The sequence below is a fragment of the Strix uralensis genome, chromosome 6 (genome assembly GCF_047716275.1).
Source record: "Strix uralensis isolate ZFMK-TIS-50842 chromosome 6, bStrUra1, whole genome shotgun sequence".
Classification (NCBI taxonomy): Eukaryota; Metazoa; Chordata; class Aves; order Strigiformes; family Strigidae; genus Strix; species Strix uralensis.
The window spans coordinates 25,180,212-25,204,543 of NC_133977.1; the positions used below are offsets into that span (position 1 = coordinate 25,180,212).

Here is a 24,332-nt window from a genome sequence, read left to right on the forward strand (position 1 = left end):
GTAAAAGATTCATGCTGAGTCTAATGATTGTATGCCTATTTGTGTATTATAAAAAGGTGAGTCAAAGCTGGGAGTGATTTTGATGCTTTTGATTTTTTAATGGATAGATATGGATTTGATGGATGGACCACTTGATGGGTAAGGAATTGCCTGGATGGTTGCACTCAAGGAGTTGTGGTCAACAGCTCGATGTCCAAGTGGAGAGCAGTGACGAGTGACGTTCCTCAGGAGTCAGTGTTGGGGCCAGCGCTGTCTAACATCCTTATTGGTGACATTGACAGTGAGATTGAATGCACCCTCAGCAAGTTTACCAATGACACCAAGCTGTTTAGTGTGGCCAACATGCTGGAGGGAAGGGATGCTATCCAGAGGGACCTGGACAAAGTTGACAGCTGGGCCCATGCAAACCTCCTGAAGTTCAACAAGGCCAAGTGTAAGGTCCTGCACATGGGTTGAGGCAATCCCATGCACAAATACAGGCTAGGTGATGAGTTGACTGAGAGCAGCCCTGCAGAGAAGGACTTGGGGGTAGTAGTGGATGGAAAACTGGCTGTCAGCCAGCAATGTGCGCTCACAGCCCAGAAAGCCAACCGTGTCCTGGGCTGCATCAAGAGAGAAGTGTGGCCAGCAGGTCGAGGGAGGGGATTCTCACCCTCTACTCCGCTCTCATGAGACCCCACCTGGAGCACTGTGTCCAGCTCTGGGGTCCCCAACATAAGAAGGACATGGACCTGCTTGAGCGGGTCCAGAGGAGGCCATGAAGATGATCAAGGGGCTGGAGCACCTCCCCTGTGAGGACAGGCTGAGAGAGTTGGGGTTGTTCAGCCTGGAGAAGAGAAGGCTCCAGGGAGACCTTATAGCGGCCTTCCAGTACTTAAAGAGGGCTACAGGAAAGGTGGGAGGGACTCTTTATCAGGGGGTGTAGGGATAGGATGAGGGGTAACGAGTTTTAAACTGAAAGAGGGAAGATTTAGATGAGATATAAGGAAGAAATTCCTTACTGTGAGGGTGGTGAGACACTGGAACAGGTTGCCCAGAGAAGCTGTGGCTGCCCTCTCCCTGGCAGTGTTCCAGGCCAGGTTGGACGGGGATTTGAGCAACCTGGTCTAGTGGAAGGTGTCCCTGCCCATGGCAGGGGGTTGGAACTAGATGATCTTTAAGGTCCCTTCCAACCCAACCTATTCTATGATTCTATGATTTTTGTGTCTGCCATTCTGTGATACTTGTTTGAGGTGAGTTGTCTGGACTCTTCAGTTCGATCGTCTTTATAACAGATACACAATGACCAGGAAAAAGCAGTTTCTGTTTTCTTTTTTTACATTTTCAGCATTCTGGGGTTTTTGTTTGTTTGGTTTGCTTAGTTTCTCTAGTCTATAGCTTATTTCAAGCTTGATTCTTGATCTCCTTGCAGGTGGTTGTGGTTTGCTTTCCCAGTTTATCTGAGCCTTTTTCCCTCTTCAGATGTTCATTTGTCTTAGTCTTTCAGTGCAAGACCCAAATACATGATGGGCTCTCACGGTAGACAGTAAGTTTACCTGAAGAAAGGACACATATTCTCAAATGGCAGCCGCTTAACTTGTTCCATTGCATGGGCTTCTGCTGTAAACCCTAGACTCCACTAAGAGTAGTATTCAGGAGTTGTCTCACTTTTGTATCTTCATGCCCACCTCAAGGTGGGAGCTCTGTTCGTGAGGAGAAAAGTTTACTTGTTGACTGTTAGTTCTGGGAGTTTGCCTTCATAGCCTTACATGTTTAGCAAGTCATAAAGATACAAGGAAATGTCTTGGTCAGTTCATATACCTCTACCGAGTAGTGCCCTTTTCCCATGATGGAATGTTCATGGTATGAATTCTGTTTTGTAGAAGCTTTAGGGCAAACCAGCACTGAACATCCAGAACTGACAGAGTGACTCTGAAGAACAGAGAAGAGGAGTTCAGATACTATATTACTCTCTGAATGGTTTATTTGACATTCTTTATCTCAGAGGTTTTCTTTCATCTGGAGGTGCTCCTAAAAGCATACTCTGTTGTGCAACCATTGTTCTCCATTAGATCTAACTGATGTCTTGCAGTCTTATTTGGAGGAGTATTAGAGGTAAAATTGGGACAACGCAACTGTAAAGGTAGCAGAAGGTAAGTAAATTTAGGGAATGCCCTTTCCCAGCTCTGATCAGAGAATCTAAACAGTGAACTGTAATTTGTCAACGAGTACGCTATAACGTAAAATCTATTGTATAGAAGCAACTGTACTTTCTCTAGCAGGAGGATTTTGTGAGTCCTTGTTCTAACTGTAGCATAACTTTTGACTTCTTGATCTAAAACTTTAAGTGACTGAAAAAATTCTAGAATTTGTTTCAAGCAAATTGTTAGAAATGTGTGTGTATGGAGGAGGTAGGACGCAGCAAACAGCAGTGAAAGGTGGTTAAGATGTAGTGTAGGTAGTTACAGGTGATGCTCTCACTTCCATTTTCTGAGTGTAACAGTCTTTAAGGGGGAGAATCTCTAGAAGCTTATAAACAAAGCAGCCTTTTCAATTTTTGGAAAAAGCTAAAAGTATGGGTTTTTGTGAGAACAGGTCCAATTCATTGGGTGCTGTAAAACAAAGGACTTTCAATCAGTTCTTTTTCTGTCAGCTTCAGACTTGGGCTGGAAGAAGCCAGAATGGGAATGGGTGAATCCAAGATGTGAAAGAGAAGTCTCTCTGAAAATGGGAAAAATAACTTTGTGTCGTGGTATGAAATAAATATAATTTTAAAGATGTGCTAGCAAGTGGGACTTACCATCAAGTACTGCAAAATGTTAAGATGTGTACTTGCAATAAGCACGTACATATGCTGTTGTAGCTATATGTACTGTGACACCATTGACTTTAACTGATATCATGCAATGTTTCCACATAATGATGAACAGATAATTTAGGGACTTGGGAATTTTGTGCTCTTTGCTAATAGCACACAGAAGAGTAGAAACTTATCTAATGTAGAATGTTAGCTGAAGATTTTGTTTTTTAAATACAGATTTTTAATGAAATATCTATTGAAAAATATACCTTATTACACATTACTTATTGTTAAATTCTGTGCTTTCCCTGATCTCAGGAAGAAGGGGTTTTGTTTTAAGAGACTATAGATTCCGAGTGTCAGATCATAGACAGGAAAAAAGTTTAATGTGCGTAGAAGATAAATCCTCATATAGAGGCTATTTTGCTGCACTGATAGGGGTGGGAAGAGTAATGATCTGCCTTGAGTATTTTCATTTCAGTCTATCACAAGGTTATGCAGAGTGGCTTTACAACATCTCTGTATCTATTATAACAAGAAAAGCCTGGGTATTCCAATTCTCAAACTAAAAGAAAAATACTCCATGTGGAATAGATATGTCAGTGCAATTGTTAGTATTCAGATTAAGAACAATGAAAATGAAAATGAAGCTGCATTTCACTAAAGGAAAGAAAACAAAAATATAATCTGTAATTATACTGCGGATGAAACTAGCCTTTCAGACTGGCCTGTGGACAATAGACACTATTGTAAAATACTCCATTTTTCATGTGTTTGATTATGTAATTATCAAGTCCCAATTTGGGAGCTCCAACTTGCAAACTAATTTAAAATGTGGATTAGTAAACATTTATTATTTATTATTTATTTATTATGAAATAATACTTCCACTCTTTTCCCCCCCCCCAAAAAAAAAGGTTATCTAAACATATGCCTGGAAACATTTAGTAGTGATTTTTTGAGTGACTTGCATTGATAACTTCAGTCATTTGCTGGACTATGATGAGCAGAATCAGATAGGAATGTTGCAGTTGTCTCCAAGCTTTTTCTTAGCAAGTAGTGTTTGATCTTGAAGATGTGCGGTCGTGATGCTATGAAACTATAATCTTCAAAGAGGGAACTGAATAAACAGGAGGAAAGTTGGTACTTTCATGATCTTTGCTTAGTGTAGAAGACAAATTTGGTTTGTAAGCATTAAAGATGAGTATTGGGCTGCGAATGCTTATAAGTGAAATTAGGAGCTTAAATATTTTATGTATCTGTTGGCCAAAACTGATGTATCATTGTAAACAAAACAAATTAATGTACTTAATGTAGGCCTGAACTCTTGTTGAACTGTTCCTTGGTCGAGCAGATGATGTGCAAGGTTTCGGCTGTCTGCTACTATGGCGTAGCAGTGGAGCAGCATTATTGTACTAATCGAGAAGGCATAATAATTGCTTGGGGTGAGAGGTCAAAGGCAAGAAAAGCTCTAGAAGAAGCTTTATTGCAGTGGCTCTTTTCCTCTCATGACATGATCTTAATAGAGCTAGATCCTTTTCTGCCTTTGAGTGAAAATAAAATGAAGTGCTGCTTGTACTTTTGGCATATATAATTTTGTAAAGTATGATATAAAAAATGTTTAGTTGCTCTTTGTATAAACCAGTGTTTTTCATGGTGCCATAAGTCAAATTTACAAATTTAAGTCTTATCTGTTGTGCAGTACAAGGTTTTTATTCTACAGTGTTTAATGAACTTTTCAGTACCTGAGAGATGACTGAATTGCAGGTGAGGTCCCTTATGACCTTTCCTGTCCTAGGTGATTGCTACTGAAAGTTTGAGAGATGGTTCTGATGTTGGAGGTTAGATCCAAAATAATTTCAGTGAGAGGACTATCAAGCTGTCTTTGTATAGTGTCTCATGTAATTGTGTTCAAAACAGTAAGTGGTGTAAACATTAATATTCTTTGATACCAAGATTTGAAGAGGTGGATATTTTTTTTTTTAATGCTGTAGACTTTGTGCACAAATCTAGCAGATTTCCTCTTTTTTTCTCCATTTTTTTTGGGAAAGTGATTCTTATCAAAAGGAAGTGCTGGTGATAACTGGAATATCCAGGTCACTGTCAGTTCAAGTATTTCTCATTATTTTAAAGTGCCTTTCTCTAGTTACTGATAGTTAAAAATATACTGCTTGTAACTTTCTAACAGGGATTTTTTGAAAATCAAATAAATAGATGCTTTATTTATTTATGATGCCAGATCTTTATTTTAAAAAGGGTTTCCACTATTATTGTTCTGGCAAGCAGGAAATATGTTGCAATACAGCAATGACACTTTATTCTGTAGAAGTGGGATCTGAAGCACATAAAATGTTGACTTTCTGGTCTTGCATTTGATTTTAAAAGATGTATTGTTTTTCTTAGCAAAATGATGAAGTCTTCTATCTGCATTTGGCTGAAAGAATTCTTTAATGTCTTTACAGGAACTGTATTCTGTCACAGACTGGTGGGAATTGCAGGTGGGACTTCATAAATTTGCATTTCTAAGAGATAGGAATAAGTTCTCTTGGGAACAATATGATCTCACAAGATGAGGGCTAGCTGGAAGACTTGGCATAAGCAGTGGGTTCCGGGTGCACTAGTAACAAGGGAAATATGAACTCTTCCCAGGCTGCACCACCTTGTGTTTGTGGGACCCTGTGAGAGCATTGTAGATGTCTCTCTGGCTGCCTTTTTCCAGAGTGAGGAAGAATCAGAGAAGAAAGATTATATTGATTGATTTTTTTTTTTTCTTTCTTTCTTTCCTGCTTTGTCTTAAGCAATTGATTAAACAGAAGATGACATTCAAGCTGTTGCAGTGTTATAGGTAGCTGGAATTGTTTATATGGTGATAAACAGTGGGGAGCATATCCCTTCAGGTGAATTGAGATTGGCAGTTTTAATGTCTGGTGTAGGGAAGGTCAGTCAGCTGATGGGGTTGGGACCTGTGGAGACAAGGAAGGAGTAAGGACCTGCATTGTGTAGGATACTGCAACATAATTTCCAGAGGAGTTCTTATGAGTTGTGGCCTTATTTGGTTAAAATTTCTCTTTTAACTTCCTCTGTGTCATAGCTAAATGAGCTGTACTTTGATTTTTCCTGCAGCTTTCCCTTAGTTCTATAGTAGCCATGAAAATAAAGAGTACGTTTTTGGTTGTTCTAACTCATCCTAATGTTTGCTTTGATAACTAGAATAGGTCTGCTTAGCCCCTAGCATATCTGGAAGCTATCTGAGCATGAAAGGTGCTGTGAGTGAGCCTATTTACCGAAACAACCTTTTTTTCTGACCTCTAAAGTGTTATTTTTATATGATTGTTAATTTCTCCCCTTTGTTATGGTTGTATTTTTGTCTTACTAAAAATCAAAGGTTTTCTTCTTTTCAGGAGAAGAGACTACCTTAACCACTCTCTCTCTTTAGCAAATTCATTAAAAACCAGCAGCTGTCCTGCTTTGCTGAGTACCTGGTAGAGGTGAAGAGGCAAGAGAAGTGGGCTTTTGTTTGTTCTTTATGACAGATAAGTGTTTGAAATGATGGTGTAGACTTGGAGTTACTTGAATAATGCTGGCTTTCCTTTTTGATGTTTGACTAAAATGGTGTGTGGAAGGATGCCTTTGTGAGAGAAATCACCTGTGTCAACTTCTTGGAGGCCCCATAGTGCAAAAGAGGAGGGGAGGGTTTATAGGTTAAAACTACCTCTGCAAGTGTATTCCTGTCTCTTGCTGCTTTTGATTTTCACCTGTAGATGTAATCATGGTAACTGGAGTCATTCTTGCTGCCCAATACCAGCTCTGGGGTGCTGGGAGTGCAGGGCTTCTGTTTACCTGTCAGATAGCCTCTCCTGTGACCAGGCAGACATGAACACCAGAAACGAAAAAGCTGTAAGACCAAATGTAAATACTTTGGACTAGGAGTGAGAGATGAGAGAGTTGGTGAAAAGTGACAAAAAAAAAAGAGATGCGGCACCTGGAAACAGAAAATGAAAGTATTGGGATCCCTGTTGTTTAATAAGAGGTTGCCAAAAGCTCGGCATAACTTCTGCGAAAGTGTACTTGGAGATTTTTCCTCCTTTGTGTGGGGCAGGAAACATAAGCATAACTAACCATAAAGAACATGCAGATGAGCTAGAGATGGGTCGGGTACATAGCTCTGTATGCGGAGATTCAGCCGACCTCATTTGACTGCCTGACCCCATGTGTGTATATATGTATTCTTTATTTAACACATGGAACTTCATCTATCTAGCTGTTGCACATAAGGCTTGACAAGGGTATTTTATCAGTTCTCAATCTCTACAGTGTAAGTTAGACACTAAATAAAGCCGTGTTTTACTGATGTGGACCGTGCATTTATTGCTGTGTGTGATTAAGCACTCTAGTGATAGTAGAGTTCCAGCAATGAAATTGCATTCGTCTGCCTAATGGAAAATATAGAGTCCACTAGCATGTGCAAGCAAATCTTTCTGTGGTGTGTAGTCTTCAAAGATTAAATTCTGAGTTCAGTTGCAATAAGTATGTTTTAACAGTCATTTGAAGTCACTTAAAGATGTAAGAATGAGTGAAGAAGGGGAAAAGCAGAACTGCTTTACTTTGGGTTTGAATTTTTTTTGGTATTAATGTTATAGGGTTAGTTTTCATTTTTGTGGGTTTTTTTTAAATAGTTGTATTGATGCTCTGTACTGGATAATATTTTCTTTTTAGCAGTTATGTGAAAGCTAAAAATCATGCAAAAAAACCCCCAAACAAGTCAGGGAGGAGTAAAAAGTTTGATTGATACATTTTGCAATGTTCACATAACCCTGAAACAACCCAGGAAAGCTGCTCTAGAGACCAAAGTTAAATTTGCATCTAATGCCGCATGTTGTGAATTGCATGCGGCGTGCACCAAAACTAATTTAAAACATTAACAGAGAGGAGGTATACATCTTGATGGCGAATCCTTATTTGGTGTGTTTGGAGGTCTCTCAGTACTTCCGATTAGCTCTGAGAGCCTGTGAATAGTTAATTATTCAGCATGGAGTTCTGAAGTTCAAAACTCTAAGCGCTTTCAGGCACAGATCGGTCATGTGAAGTCTGGTTACACAGTCATCTTTTGCAATGCTGCTCTGGACCTTGTTTGCTCTTCATTGTGAGTGACTTTAAACTTTGCTTTTCTGAGAAAGACGTGTGTTTCTAATTGTTGTATGCTAGATCTTTTGTTTTAATTCTGTAGGACAACTGTAGAAGTTATTTTTTTGGTTATGTTTAAACGTTTAAACTTTGTTACAGCTCGAAAGTCTAAATTGCAGGCATATTTTTGGAACCTTTGTGTATTATGTTTGAAATGTATTTTAACTTTCTGTGAATGTGACTCCATTCAAGCTTTTTAAAATATTGTTTATAAGAAATTAAGAAGTTCTCATGAGGTAATGCGTCTCCACAGTGTCTTTGGGTTTTGTTTCTAATGGTGAAATTCCTAATAATAGTATCTTTTCCTTGTGACAGTATCAGTGAATTGTGCAAAGTTATTTGAATAAAAGGGAATGCTAGACTGTATGTTGTAGGACATGAGAGTCCTACCTTCAGAATTACTGTAACATAAATATATTAAGAGGTGTAGAGAGTTTTCCTTTTGATACCATTTTGGATTTTTTTTTCTTTTTGAAGTGAAGCAAGTGAAACAGTGATCACTCTTTGCATTCAAGAGTACACTGGCTTGTTACTAAGATGGGAAAGGATAGCAAGAAAATAGGAAGTCAGCATAGGTGAGGGGAAAATATGAAAGCGTATTGTGACTGAAATGTCAAGAAATATTGCAACACAGTATTGGTTATACTGCTATTTTATTACTGTATAGAATTAAATAGAGTAGAGCTGGTAGGATTTGTTTGAATTATGTTAATAATAATCAAAAGAAAAATTTGGGGAGGAAAAGTGTGATTATTCCCTTGCCTATCTCTCCTATATATGAAATATACTGTCATTGCAATTTGACTTCATACTGCATAGCACAGTGTTTCTGCTTATACTAATCCAGTAAATCTGTTTGCAGAACGCACAAATAGGGTCCTTTGCTTAACCCAAGGGAGGAAAGAAAGTAATTAATTTACTTTTTAAAATATATATTAAAAAACCCTTTTTGTTTTGGGCTTGATGTTTATTGGGCTTTTTTTTTTATATGATACAGTTATCTTAGCCTGTTGTATCTTCTGTCACCACTGATCATATGTTTAAAATACTCTCTCATCCCTTCCTTACACCTATCACTTACACAGTCTGAATGAAAAGAATTAAGCGTGGCTCATTCCTGTTCTGAGACTTGTTAGTTTGCCAGTATGGAATCGTATGTGTAAATACATACTTGACTTTTTATCCTTTTATTTCAGAAGAAAATCTAAAGCGCCGCCTCCTCCACCTGAGCCAAAACCCGTTGCTGTTTCTCCATTTGATGACACAGAATCAGCCAATCTCATCATGGAACAGAAAGAGATTGTAATCGATAAAGATATTGAACTGTCAGTGGTCTTGCCAGGAGATGTGATCAAGTATACTACAGTTAATGGGAGGTAAGTTACACAGAATTACATATTTGTTTAATTTTGTTTTCTTGTTCTAGTTTACTTCAGACTTCATCCAGGTTTTAATCACTCAGTAAAATACATGAGTTGGGTAAGCCTGAACATTGAGTGTGTCCAAAGAAGAGCAACGAAGCTGATGAAGGGTCCATAGAGCACAAGCCTTATGAGGAGCGGCCGAGGGAACTGGGGTTGTTTAACCTGAGAAAAGGAGGCTCTGGGGGAGACTTTATTGCTCTCTTACAGCTACCTGAAAGGAGGTTGCAGTGAGGTGGGTGTCAGTCTCTTTTCCCAAGTAACAAGAAACAGGCTGCCCAGGGAAGTGGCTGAGCCGCCATCCCTGGAGGTATTTAAAGATGTGTAGGCATGGTGCTTGGGGATGTGGTTTAGTGGTGGACTTGGCAGTGTTGGGTTTATGGTTGGATTTGATGATCTTAAAAGTCTTTTCCAACCTAAATGATTCTAATTCTACTATGATTTTTGGGTAGGTGTGGAAACATACTTTATATATTTGCCTACTTCTTGGGAAGACTGTTTTTTGAGATTCAGAAATTTGTATGGCACCTATCAGGACACATAGCCATACCTGTTGTTCTTTCTAGTCACTAGAAAAGTACTGTTTTGTATGAGTCACTGAATTCTTCCCACATGTTTTCCCTGTTAGCCTCAAAGATGAGTTCCGGCATCCTGTTTGGGTACAAAGTCATGTGTTCAGCACTTGCTCAGTGCTACTACCTGTAGACTACTAGCAGTCCTAAAAAAAAGTGTCATTACTTCAGACAAAATCTATAATGCTTCAAAGAAATAGTTTCTAGCTACAGCTTTGGATTTTTCTTTTTTAAACAAATACATTTTGCTTAAGCTAGTTTTAATTTGAAATGCATATTTCAGTCTGCTAATTGGTAGTATAGACTGTATGTATAACTCTCAAGTCACCTTTAGTTCAGAAAGACCTGGACATTGACTGGTGAGTTGAAATCATAAATCCTGGGACTTAAAATGTTATATTAATTATCATAGCAGATCTACTAAGAAGTCTCCTATGCAAGGCCTTCTAGGATACCAGTTTGTTGCTTTCCTAAGCTGAGATAAACTATTTGTATATTGTGTTTGTATTAGTGTATTGCCAGTGTCTTTGCAACTGAAAGCAAGCAGGCTGATATAGTTATTTATTTATTCATTCATTTAAACCAGGTAATATAAATGTGTACTTACACCTACTTCACTTCTTAATGAGAGATAAAGTCTGGCTCAAGTCTGTTTGCACGCTTTGTCATTTGCTAGAGTTCATGAGGTCGTTGCTTAGACATCAAATACCAGCTTGTTCTCCAGAGCTGCAGTGGATGAACTTTTGTGGATTTCCACCCCACCCCCTGCCCTGACTCCATTTTCAGGATAACAAATCTGAGGTTATATTTGTCAGAAGAAATTTTCTGAAATAATTGGTGACTACTGTGATGCTTTATGGTGTTCTTGTTAGGATGTTTACAGCAAGGAATATTGCTGTCTGTAAATACGGTGCCTTCCTCTGTTTTTAAAATTTCTTAAAGGTGAGACTCCATGTGTACACTGTCAGGCACTTCTTTCTTCTTTTCACTCCCTTTGTTCACACTCAGGAGTACCGTGTGCCCTCTATCTTGCTTTGTTCAGAGCAAAGTGCCAGAAAGGAATGTTGCATATATCTTCACTCAGTCAAATTACATTGTGTATAATTAGTCAGTGTTCAAGACAGGCCTCACAAGCTTAGGAAGCACACACATTTGCCAATCAGGTTTATTATCCCACAGTTACTGTGGGTTTTTTTCAGTCAAGATACTGTATGTGATTGATTTCATAAATGGCTCTCTTACAAATAAGAACCTGTATTAGCACTGCTAGACTCATTCAGAACGAAGGAAGATATTGTACAGGACCTGCAGTTCACTGAAACATGCCTCAAACTATCTGTTCTTCTAGTTTTGCTCTGTCTTTATAGTCATATTTTGTGAACAAATAGGCAAAATCCCTCTAGAAATGATATAAACAGATAAATTGCTAATTTATCTCTTTCCTGTTCATAATCAGAGATGATTATGAGCTTCAAAGCTCCCAAGGAGATAATACCTTTTTAAATCTCATACTAGAAAAAGCAAAGCTGTGAGTTTGTACGGCCATGTACTCAAATGTCATAGTCCACTAGAAGAAACTTCTCTACTGTTCTCAGATGAAGTTGGGTCGGTTTGCTCCCTGCTTTGGCATAGTGGATAGCAAGAGCTATATAGAACAAAGGAAGATGTTATATAGATAAATATCCTGATTGAGTAGAAGTAGGCAGAAGAGGATCATAACAAAGTCCAAAAGGGATTTTATAGAAAATGATTACAAGAGAGAATAATTTTTGATCCTTGAGTTAATCTGTGGGCAACTATGGCAAAAAACCTGAGAGACTGAGAAAAGGAAGGAGGACTGAAGTAGAGTCATTCATCATTCTTAAACTTCAACCATGAGAGGATTCTCTATTTAAGCCCAGACTCCAATTTGTATTTTGTAGTAGTTGGGGATAGTGATTCAGAACGTTTGTTCGGAATGTGGCAGTGGCATTCACACTGTTCTATCACCAGGATTCCTGTGGGGGGGTCCAGGCCAACAGTTATTTAAAAACAAACAAACATAAACACCCAAAAAACATGGTAAGAGCAATGAGTGGGTAGGAATTGAAGGTACACTGTTCAGAGGAGGGGAATGAGTGAAGCTTCTTTCTTTCCTTTTTTTTTAAATGTTTGTCAGAGTGAAGTTTCTGAATCTTCTCCATTGGTTCGAATATTCTGCAGCCAAAGAAGAAAAGAACTATTTTATTCAGCAGCCTGATAATTTTAAGTTAGTTTTTATTGTCCCACAAGGAAGAAATGCAGAGTCTGAGAAAGTTTTCTCAAAATTTAATAATTGATTTCAGTTGTATGCATCAGTAAATTAACTTAGAGATTTCAAGGACCAATATGATAGTGACATGCATTTTATTTGAAAATGGTGTATCAAACTAATAGTTTTGCAGGGTAGCATGTTTAAGGCTTCAGTTTCAGATGCCTTTCAGAGAGACCTTAGCTTTGCTCAATTTGTTTTCTTAGAGTCCTTTGTGAGTTTTCATTTGATCCATTCTTGAGTATTTTTGGTCATTAAGGTATTCTTAATAAACTGTTGGTTTACTCCGTATAGCTAGCTAGTGAATAACAGGCTTTGTTGTGTTGCCCTACTTTTCAAAACCTATTGTACTTACATTTGTTAGTAACAAATTCTGAGGGGGGGGGTTGTGGGTTTTTTTGTTGTTCTCCATGAAAACAAATGTCTTTTTCTCTTTAGAGAATAGGATTAGTAAATATTTTTGCAAGGAAGGCCATGAAACCATATGCTTAAGTAATGAGAGATCTGTATAAAGCCAAACTGCGTGTAGGTTTCTTTTCCTTTTTGATTCCATCCCTGTAGGAATACTTCTGGTGGTTACTGACAGAGTTTTGTTTGTTCAGTGGTGCTTACTGTGAGTCTCATGATGGGAAGACCTTGTTCCTAAAGTCTGATCATGTAAGAATTTTAACTTTTTAAGTAGCAAGTTTCTAGCCCTCGTTTTTGCAGAGGTGTGTAGAAATTTGATGCATTTTTTTCATTTAAACACTTGATCCAGTATTTGAAGGATCAAATTAGACATCAAATACCAGCTTGTTCACCAGAGCTGCAGTGGATGAACTTTTGTGGATTTCCAAAAACCTTTCACTTTTGATTGCAAACGTAATGGGAGAATGACATGATTTGTGTTTGCAGCTCTTTTATTATTAGGGTGAGATGGATGTACTTGTTCTATTATGGGTTAGAAATACAATAAATAGAGTCATTCCTTCTTTCTTCTAATCAGAGCAGGTTGTGATATAGGCGAGAGAAGAATTGAAATAAACTCTGGTTTAGCTATGTGAAAAGGGAGGAACAGTTATTTTTCTGCAGTGCCAGTGCATTTCTCATGGTATTCCTCAGGCTGATACATAGCATATAGATGAAGGCCCGGGCGTATATTACGTTCTTCTATACCTCTTCAGACCATCTGATAGCTGCTTTTTGACACCTTGGAGCATCATTTCTTTATGTTTTTTTTTGTTTTATTGTTCCTCCTGCCTTTGTCTCCTGAGGCAAGAATTCTTCTGCAACTTAAGCAGGCAGAAACTTTCCTCTGGGGAAAAAAAGTAGTAACAAGTCTGCAGTAACTGTATCTGTCAGCTTTCAAACTGTTTCTATATCCTGGAACTGCAGCATGTGCACCAGAGAGTCCAGCCCTGCTTCTAGAAACCAGAAGACAGTTTGCTTAAAGAACACTCATTCTTTAAGACCAAGTGAAAACAGGAATGTTATTCTAAGGTTAATTAAAGGGGGGGGGGGGGGAACCCCAGTGTTCACAGTAATTTTTAACATTGAGTCATTCTTTTTAGAGAACCATATCATATGAAAAGTCTGTTTTAACTTCCTACTTAATAAATGTATTGATGATCTTTATATTATCTAGAATTCTGCTTAGCTTGACAGCTCTTTGTAGAAGCCATCTATTTCTATATTTGGCTATGCTACCAGAATACTTGCATCTGTTATGAGGTTACATCTAGAATTTGAGATTTCGGGTAAAGCTATACTAGCCAAACCCTGTATTAATTTTCTCTTAAGACATTTCAGTGTTGTTTTTCAACATAGCATTTGATTGCTTCACAGACTTTTAAATTATTTCCGTAATATCCTTGTGAGACAGAGCAGGTGGTAGATTTCCCTGTTTGTAGATGTAACTGAGAGATGCAGAGGATGTCAAAATGAAATGCTCCTTACAGATGATTACCCAACTCTAAAAATTATTGAGGAATGACTAGTTTCAGTGACCTGATAGTACTATAACCTTCAGTTGGTGTAACAGGCAAAGTTAGAATACTCCTTACCTTTAGTCTATTTAAACTTCTGTGACACTTCTGTTTAAAGTACAGCTTTAATAAATTTATTCCAGTAGCAACTGGGAATGTTCAGCCTATCTTAATACGCTGTTATGCATATTCTTCACTGAGCACTGAGAGAACAAGGACATACAGTTAGTGACTACATATGAAAAATTTCTCAAGAAATTGCATTCAACTGTTGTCATTTAGCGCCTTTCCCTCTGTCTGTATTAAACACCTGGCTTCATTTTGGGATCCCTAATGCAAGACCTCCTCAAGAGGTGAGTTCCTCAAACTTCATTTCTCCTGCTTCCTCCAAATGGCTCATGCTCAGAATTTCTGAAAATAAAGTGCTCTAACTTCAGAATGAATATAAACATTTCAAGTTTTGGAAGGAAATTGTTCTTAATGAATAGCAGGGCATTGATCACCACTGCTACAGTTCCCATTAAATGTCAAATGAGGTGGCTAATCCACATTTCCCTGCTGACCTCAGGAAAAGCATTACTTCACACAAGCAAAATTTTTTCCCTTTGCTCAAGCATTTGGCATACTTTTGTGCAAGCTGGTTTAATTTTCTTTTTAGTTTTTTGCATTTGGCTTTTTTTTTTTATGTTGAAGATATTTAAAGTTGGTGCCTGGTGGTAATTATTTAGTCATGGAAGGGACTTGGGTTAAATGCTTAGCAGCACGATTTGTTTATAGCCTGCTTAATTGTCATCTGTTGTGACAGTTCCATTTGTCTTTTACAGGAAGCCTATGATGGACTTGCTGATCTTTCTCTGTGCACAGTATCATTTAAATCCATCAAGTTATACTATAGAGTTGGTATCGGCAGAAAATAGTCAGATTAAATTCAAACCCAACACACCAGTAGGAATGCTTGAAGTGGAAAAGGTGATTGTAAAGCCAAAACAAATGGATAAGAAGAAACCTGCTCCAGTTATACCAGAGGTGAGAACTAAAATTAAAGTGTATTGAGAAATTAAAATCAGTGTTGTATTCAACAAGTTGAGCTGGTAGCTCAGCCTTTCCTTTCAGTTTTTACTGTTGTCTGTCATCCTGTCACCATGGACCCCTGTGAAATGCTTGGCTCCATGTTCTTGTTAACCTCCTCTTAGGTAAAATATATCTCAATTTGTTGTGGTAAGCATCTTTGCTGCCAAAAGAAGGAAACATTACTGTAGTATTTGAAATCCCATGCCTTACTGTCCATTTGACAAATTCTGCACATGAAGTGTGGCTGAATACAGCCTTCCACAAACTGAAAGTCAACAACTTGTACCATCTGTCACGCTGTGATATATATGCCCTTCTGATTGTATGTTCATTTTCCTTTAATACAGACTGTACTTTTTTATTGTTACTCAGCTTTTTTTATATACCCTTAAGAAGGCAGAAGCTTTTAGAAGTACTAAAGCAACTTCTGGGTGTAGCCTAAATATTCCCTTCAGTCTTTGTCCTTCTGTTGTGTAGAAGAATTCTGGGTTTTAATTTATCTAAAGCACTTACACAGGGCCAAGGGAGCCCTTCTGCTGCCCTTTTACCTTTGTCCTGCATGCGTGCACGCACACATGCACTCATGGCTTGCTGGCTGACTTCTAGGGTTACCTGATACAATTTAGCAGGGCATCTCACTCCAGGCATGTGCCCTGTTGGACAGGCAAATGACAGATACTGAAGGAGGAGCAGAGTGTTTCATGTGTCCTTTTCTTGAGTAGAAGGGAATTGCAAAATTGTTATTAGTTTCTCTTGTAATATTTCTGAATCTATAACACTGGTGAAGTTGTCCATAAGTGGAGTTCCTGTGATTACTGTAAGGCTGTTATACAAATGCCAGTTGTCTCAGAATTTGTGCTGGTATTTATTGGAATTTTCTTCTCCTTAGCAAACAGTAAGGGTAGTGATAAACTACAAGAAGACACAGAAGACAGTAGTAAGAGTTAGTCCACATTCACCCCTTCAAGAACACATACCAATTATCTGTAGTAAATGTGAGTTTGATCCTTCACACACCCTGCTGTTGAAGAATTACCAGTCTCAAGAACCTCTTGATGTGACAAAATCTCTTAATGACCTTGGACTAAGAGAATTATATGCCATGGATATCAGTCGAGGTAAGATAGCTTTTGTAAATTGCAGTTATAGAAAAGATAATTACTTAGTATTTCAATAATGTATACATTTTGTTGGGGTTTTTTACTTACGAAGAAAGTAATTTCTAGTAATTTAGTATGTATTTCATTAGTCTTCCGCAAAACTGTAACTGGGACAAGTTTACCTGTACTTATGTTTGAGAAGTGTTATATGAAACTTTTGTTTTCTAACAAAATGTTAGGTAGTGGCAAAGGTGACTAAGCACAAATCATCAGTTAAAAGCAACTCCTTCCTCTCCTTCCCCTACCCCAAAAAGACCGACACCACTGTATTTCCCTTAGCTCATAGAAAAGACATAGGATCATGATGAGCTGAAAAAAATGGAAACATTAGAGAAATTTAGTTTTGCCTTTGAATTATTTAAAATTTTTTAAGTGTTAGAACATTCTGGTGATATATATTTCTGAGTGCTGTTAGCTAATTTTCCAGATTGTGGAGGAATAATAATTCTTGTTTTAACTGTAGTCCAACAGGGGAACAATGAACTTAGTTCCTTATATTTGTACGGACATTCCTATGCCTGGTTTTAACTTTAGCTGTAACCTCTCTTTTTCAGGAAGGGTTTGTTGTACTGTGATTAAAAATTCTATACATGTTTCAAACATTTGTCACGGGAAATTTTACTTCAATATGGAGTGCAGTAATATTGGCTCACTCCTGTTATATTTGCTTGTTTTCCTTTCTGCTCTAAAACTTGGGGGTTTTTGCTGGGTTTATTGTTTGTGTCTTTTTTTCCCCCTTCTACCTAAATATGGTAACCTTATCGTTTGGTGATTACAGTTTCAAGAGTTCTCTCAATTACTTCCCAAAGGCCAGTTATTTTGAACAACAGGAGAATGACAGATATAAAAAATATATCCTTTTCCCATGGAGAAAGCAAAAATGAAATATCTTTGTTTTCCACACTGGAAACCAATACCTGGACTGCATGTGCCCATAGTGCATTGTCTTGTTTGTTGTCTGGCTTTTGCACAGTATGACGTGTGCTTCATTTGATTCAACAGCCAAAAGTCCTTAGGAGAGAATACAAGGGCGTATATGCTTTCTACATGGCAGTGCGCTGCTAGGAAATTTAGATATACTTCAGTTCTCTTGATACATAGTAGTTCAGCATTTCAATTTTGCTGACAACTTTAAAGCTCTGAATTTTCAGCTTTCTTTATGAAAGTAAATGATGAGGTATACCTTTTACGTAATAGATTTTAAATTAAAGTTTTATTCAGTTTATATTTTAATTTTACGCCCTTTGTTTTCCAAGTTTGGACCACCTGACAATTCAAAACTTACAGAGCAAACTATTCTGTATACTGATTTTCCTTTTTCCTTCAGAAACATGTGGAGCCTCTCTTCTTATTTACAAGATTCCAGTCTGTGTTGCTGTCTTCAGGCTCGAGTTCTTAGATGACTTATAGCGTTAGGTAGTAAAAATACACATCCTTTTGCTTCAGGAAAGTACCTGGTTACTTTTTCCTAATGTTGAAGATTCAGCTTGGATTTCTGTGGTTGTAACTTATAACTGCATCCTCAATTCGGATTCACATTTTCTGTCTTTGTTTTTGTCCTTCTGTAGCCACATCACCAGTTGATTTAAATTTACAGTATTTGCAAGGTACGATTTACTGAAATAGGCAGTGGAACCGTAGCACTTACATGACATTACCATCCGCTCCTATTATAACCGCTGCTTGACTGTGACATGAGAAATTATCTCTGTCCTATTATAAATGCATATTTAACAAGACAATACAGAAGTGGATATACCCAGCTATATATATAAAGTATGTCTGTATAGTTTTACCCTAGATCTATTGATTAAATTTTACAACCATATTTATATTGATACTTGTACCAAGAGCCCATAGTGGCCTTGCTGATTTCTGTCGCTCATTGCATTTGCATTCAGTGGGATTTCTTTAATTTTTACTAGATTTAACTTTCTTAAAAAGAGACAACCTTAAGATTTACAGATCATCTGAATGAATAAGCCAGTGTAAGGAGGATAAATTCTACAAGATACCAGAATAGACTTGACTATCTTTACTATGACTGCCATGTAGTTACATGTGCAGCACCTATCAGGTGTTTCAGTGATCCTTCTTCATAATCATACCATGTGCAGGCTTGTGCCTGACTTGGCCCACTTCACACTTTGCCATGAATTTAAACTGTTAGGAATTGAGAGCTGGAGAGGCTGATGCTCTTTTTCCCCTTTACAGCCTTTGTGTAGGAACCAAAACATATGACAAGTGGAATGGGCTGGATTAAGTGCTAGGGGTATTAATAACAGCTGAAACTCATCTATTCAGTGTTCTAAGAAAGTCAGGAAGAACATAGGTGGTAGGAAACCTGTTCATTCTCCAGTATTTAGAAAACACTGTTAATACAGGGGATTTATGATGTGTTTTGTATATCCTTCCAGGAGTCTTATGACATATAGTGAAACAGTAAGAATGCAGGAGAAATAATCTCTGCAATAAATAACATCTGGAACTATTGTTTTCTGTCTTAGACTCCTACCAATCTGAAAGTTTAGATGTTCTGAAGGAGAAAGAAAACAAAGGATTTTTCAGCTTTTTTCAACGAAGCAAGAAGAAAAGGGAACAAGTAAGGTGTAACTTTGTATAAGCAAAACATCTAGAAACATATTCGTGTTGAGCAATCAGTATTGTCAGTTGTTTTCCAGAAAGTATAAGTAACCTGGATTTTCTCCTTCCTCCTACACCCCAAGGCTGCCAGTGCCCCAGCAACTCCATTGATGGGTAAGCCAAGGCCAACATTTATCGCGAGATCTAACACTGTTAGCAAGCAATACGATTCAAACACTCTGCCATCTGAAATGCCGAAGAAACGGAGAGCTCCTTTGCCACCTATGCCAAATTCTAAGAGTGCTCCTCAGGAACTTGCACAAGCCCAAGTCAGACCGGCATCTGATATGGTGAAATCTAACAGCTTTGATAGGAATGAACAGGTTAGTTACATTTGCTTCACTTCTCTTAAGAAGTTTAGACACAATAATCCCAATAACCCTGTTAGTAGCTGCTGAGGCTTGAAATAAATGGGAAATAAAAGTGTAGTGCTAGCTTTTAAAAATTGCAGTTTGAAAATAACCACAGAAATTAAAAGATGTGTTCCTTTTAAACTTTATATTCTGTGTGCAAAGTAGCTGCTGTATTTTGTAAATGTAAAACCAACTTCCTGTATGAGTTGCTAGTGTGAGCACCTTTTTGTTCTTCTGGATGAATAGTTTATATATTTAAATGTGAGAACATTGTCTCACTTTATCATATCTGGTAATTGATGTTTTGATATTTCCAGTAATTTTTAATGTTTTTAGTTACATGTGATAGCAAGTAGTTTATTCTTTATATTACATTACTAGAGAAAGGTGAAAATCTCGGGGAGTAGCCATAACATTCTTGCGTTCCCAGCAAGTTGAAGGAAGGTTTTTATTTTAATCAAATAGGGATGTATTTAATTGAAGCTGAGGTGTGGATACATATTTAAGTAACCTATATATCCCATGCAATGCAGAAATTCTGCCTACAGAATTTGGGAGAACTGATGTATTAAGTGTTATCCTGGTATTGCACATATTGTCAGTTGTGAATTCCAATTAAAGATCAAGGCTAAAATTGTCATTATAATTTTTTTTTAATTTCATACTTTGCTTTGAATGTAGTATCTAAAGGTGGTCTTTAATAAATGAGGTTATTGGCATGCTAGAAAAATAGTGTAGAACTAAATGAAATACAAGTCTGAGGGATTAATTTTCTGTTAGACTCAGACAAGAGATTTCAAACTGTGACTTCCTTTATCTTTATGCAATGATTTAGTCTTTCATTGATGCACAGAACCACAAGAGAGCACTGTTCAACAGAAGTTCTGAATTTGTGTATTGTGTCCTGCTGAGAAGCTTTATCATTTGAAGAAGACAAAGGTTTCTTTGTGTATTTTAATAAAAGGAACTGGGGGGTGTGTGTGTGCACGCAAAATCAAGGTTTGTTTTTTACCTCATCGTGTTTGTCTTTGAATTTTTTTGAAAATACTTTATTAATGTTAACATGCTTTAAATGATTAATAGCATGTTATATCTAACAGTAATGTATGACTGCTAGGCTAGGATCTGTCACTCAACAAAATTGCTTAAGTTTATTATTTTGTACTGACATTTCTTATTCATCTAAAGTGATTTGACAGAAGTTGAATAACTCACAAAGAAAGGACAGAAGTCCAGATTAAGTTATATTTTTGTGTGTATTTTCTATTTTGTACTACTTTGTGCAGCTTCCTTAGAACTTAGAAGCTTTTGGCATGTGTCTTTTAAGATGACTTCTGTTTCGTTCTGATTTGATTGCATGGTGATTTATCAGATAATACAGAGCTTGGAATTTAAATGTGGGCAAATATTTGCTCTGTGCTTTGAATTTTATTAATTCATGTAAAATATTTTGTCTTTTTAGTATCTACTTTTCAATAAATATCTAATGAATGAATTTGGACTGCATAGTACATATTGCTCAACTTAATCAGGGAACTCTTAGGAGGGATCCTATGAGAGACTTTTGCGGAGGATAAAGCTGCTCCTTGGAAGAGTGTTGAGATATTTTCAGGGACAGCATTCCTTCAGCACAGGAGTGGTCCATTCCCCTAAGTGGGAAAAGGAGTAGGCATAAAAATAAACAGTCTCATTTAAATGTGCTACTGAGAGAGCTCAAGTGCAAAAATAAGCATGTGAGGGATGGAAAGGGAACAGAGCAATTCCCCAAAAGAAATACAGAGGTACTTCTTGGACATGCAGAGATGCAGTTAGGAATGCAAAGGCAAACCTGGAGCTCAAAGCGGCAGGAGATGTCAAGAATAGTAAGAAAGGCTTTTATAAGTTAGTGGCAAGCAGAAGTTCTGGGATGAAGTCATCTACCTTTATTTTAGCAAGGTGTTTGTCACAGTCTGCCACAACATTTTTTGTTGATAAAGTAAGGTATGGACTAGACAGATGAACCACAAGATAGGACAGAAACTGGATGAACAGATCAAATGGTGCAGGTTAATGACTCAAAGTCAGACTGGTTATCAGATGGAGTTCGTGATGAATTGGTAGTATGGCAAATACTGTTGAATATCTTTATAAACAACCTAGATGATGGAATTTAATGCACCCTCAACAAACTTGAAGTTGACACAAAACTGGGTGGAGAGGCAGGTACACCGGAAGAGCTACTGTTTGAGGAGACAATGACAGGCTGAAACTGCATGAAGATTAAAAAAGATGCATGTGAAATTCTCTATCTGGAATGGAGTAATTCCAAGCACTAGTACAGGCTGGGGTCTGGCTATGTGATCCACCTTGAATCCAGTGTACTCAAGACTTTTTAAGCCACACGTGTACTGCTATGTCCAGATTTGGTTCCTGTAGTTCAAGGCAGAGATTAAAAACAGGCAAGAGTCCAGTGGAAGGCCACCATGATGTTTAAAGGTTGGAGAACATAAATGTCCTAGTGAAAATAAGGCTCAGATTGGATCTAATTGGTTTCTTCTGATACCTAGAAGGTGTTGCAGGGAAAGTAGAGGAATATTCTTCACAAGGATGCGTGGTGACAGGATGATGACTAGTAGGCACTAGTTACTTCACAGGAAGTTCAGATTTCATTAGATACAAGAATAAAACTCATCACTGTGAGAACAACTGAACATTGGAATAGGTTGCTCAAGAGAAGTGGTAGAAGCTCCCTCAGCAGAAATATTAAAGACATGCCTTGACAGGCTCATGCAGTAACCTAGTCTAAGACCTTGTATTCAGCAGAAGGTTGGACCAAATGATCTCCAAAGGTCCCTTCCAACCAATACTCTTCTATTTCACATGGATGAATCAGATTCTTGATTTTTTCAAAACTGTATGCACATAATTAGAAGAACAGAAAAAAATATAATAGGGCTCCATCACTAACAGAAAACAACAAATACTTGTTTTTGCTGTGAGATCAAGCACTACTTGAGTAATGCCAGCAGGGGGAAGATTTGGAAGCTTGTTTCTCAGAGCTTCCACTGAAGTCTCTAACATAAACAAAAAGGTATCTCTAGCTATTGAGACTTCCGGTTTCACTTAACTGTAAAATAAGGGACAGTTCCCTTAAAAACATAAGGTGTTACACGAAGGACAACATAAAATAATGTTCTTTAAGTAAAAATGTCATTTACAGGATTTGCAACTTTATAAATTAAATTTGTCACTATTTAAATACATAGTAAGAATCAGTCATTATTCCAAGAATTGACATCCTAAATATGGAATTTGAAATGAAATGTATAAACATTGTAGAATAAAGTCAGTTTTTATGCTTGCACAACATTTTTTCATCTGTATCATGTGCATTAATGTTTTCTCAACTCAAAGTGACCAATTTATACTTGTTTAATCAAAGTCAGCTCTCTGTAATGAGGCAAGTACAATGGTCACACTAGACCACAATTACGTCATTGTAAACAATATAAGAATTTGGTGTCTCATATTCCCCACTGTTGAAAAAAATGCATTCTGCTGGTAGGATTTAAAGTCTCTTTCAGGTTGCTCACCAGGCCGATTGGTGTGTTTGCTGGGCTGTTTAGTATGTCTGGGAATTTCACTGTTATTGCAGTGTCCCATTAAGTTAATTTACAAAACTTAGATATATGTTTTTTTCCTTAAGAGTTACTTTTTATCTGCTTTTGCCTTACAAGAAGCGTTTCCTTGCAAATCATTGCTTTCAAGAATGCCTAAGTTCTGAAGCCTGCCCTTCAATTTATTTGGCAGACTGGATACATACTTTTTCTTCTATGGACCAGGATGACCTTCTGCATGTGCCTTATTTTGGACAAATCTCTTTTGTAACATCCACAAGGAAGACAAAGTGAAATGTCAGTTTTGCCTGGATAAACTGTTTGCCTGGTTTGGATAGAAACATGCCAAAGTAGTAACATCAGACAATAGTGAAATGAGCCAACTTTAAGGGAACAGAGTTCTCACTGTTGTCTTTCTTCAAATTCACAATGTATTGTTGTCCAGTTTCTCACAGTATGAAAAAGAGTTTTAATGTTTACCTCCTACAGCTTCTCCACTTCTTTTTCTCTGAAAGAGAAACTGCTTTCTCTTTATATGAGCAGTTACTTTGTGGCACAAAGCTTGGAATTTTTTCTGCCTCAATTTCAGAGCGATTATAGAATTAGTTTTTGGAGAGATGTACCTGTTTTTCAGGGAGAGATTAGTATGGTGGGTGTAAGGGTGGCTTTTACAAGTTATTACGTAGCCTGAGACTCAGAAGATGACTAGTAAGCTTAAATGGTTAATGTTTGTCCATCAAATATCTGTGTGAAATCAGATTGGAAATGAGCATGTTAGTCTCCAATATTGAAATCCCTCACTTGTTTCTAATTTTGGGCAAGATGGCTCTTGCCAGAAGTATGTTTAGAACTAGCAAGTTTAAATACACTTGCAAGTAGAGAGGATTCTCAAGGGGTTTTGCGCAGTGCTGTTGTTTAATGCAGTATGTGTGTCTTCACAGTTTTCGTAAAAGCAGATGCAATTTTCTAGTAATAACACTTCTTGAAAGGAAAATTTATTTTAAAAGAAAAGCATTTGATGATGTCCAAAATGCTATTGCTAATTTTCTTCCTAATGCTTTATTTATAAAAACTAGACTGTCATATCTTCATTTTATCCCCTGAATGTTTGTCTCCTTACACTGTTTTCAGTTATTGTAAAGGAGCATACGTAAACTATGCTTGAGTAGGAACAATTAAGTGAAGATTTTTAGTCAAAATGTTTACAGTTTTAAATGATGGATAGAACTCAGCTGTAGAAATATAGCTTGCTTGTATTTATACAACCCTAACTCCTAAAGAAGTTGAAATCTGCAGTCT

The 24,332-nt window shown here is 37.4% G+C and overlaps 1 protein-coding gene across 9 annotated transcripts in view; it reads left to right on the top strand.

Annotated features, from left to right (window-relative positions):
• COBLL1 (cordon-bleu WH2 repeat protein like 1) overlaps nucleotides 1-24,332 on the top strand; it is a 91,912-nt gene that overhangs the window by 40,331 nt on the left and 27,249 nt on the right. For 7 of the 9 annotated variants that reach the window (XM_074873339.1, XM_074873340.1, XM_074873337.1 and 4 more), the window contains exons 2-6: nucleotides 9,160-9,339; nucleotides 15,035-15,236; nucleotides 16,171-16,399; nucleotides 18,949-19,043; nucleotides 19,168-19,407. In XM_074873339.1, coding sequence (XP_074729440.1) covers nucleotides 9,248-9,339; nucleotides 15,035-15,236; nucleotides 16,171-16,399; nucleotides 18,949-19,043; nucleotides 19,168-19,407 — 858 coding nt within the window. In that variant the 5' untranslated portion in view covers nucleotides 9,160-9,247. Of the gene's footprint in view, nucleotides 1-5,254; nucleotides 5,278-7,884; nucleotides 7,923-9,159; nucleotides 9,340-15,034; nucleotides 15,237-16,170; nucleotides 16,400-18,948; nucleotides 19,044-19,167; nucleotides 19,408-24,332 lie in introns of those variants that run through there. The other 2 variants (XM_074873346.1, XM_074873344.1) reach the window with 2 other exon arrangements.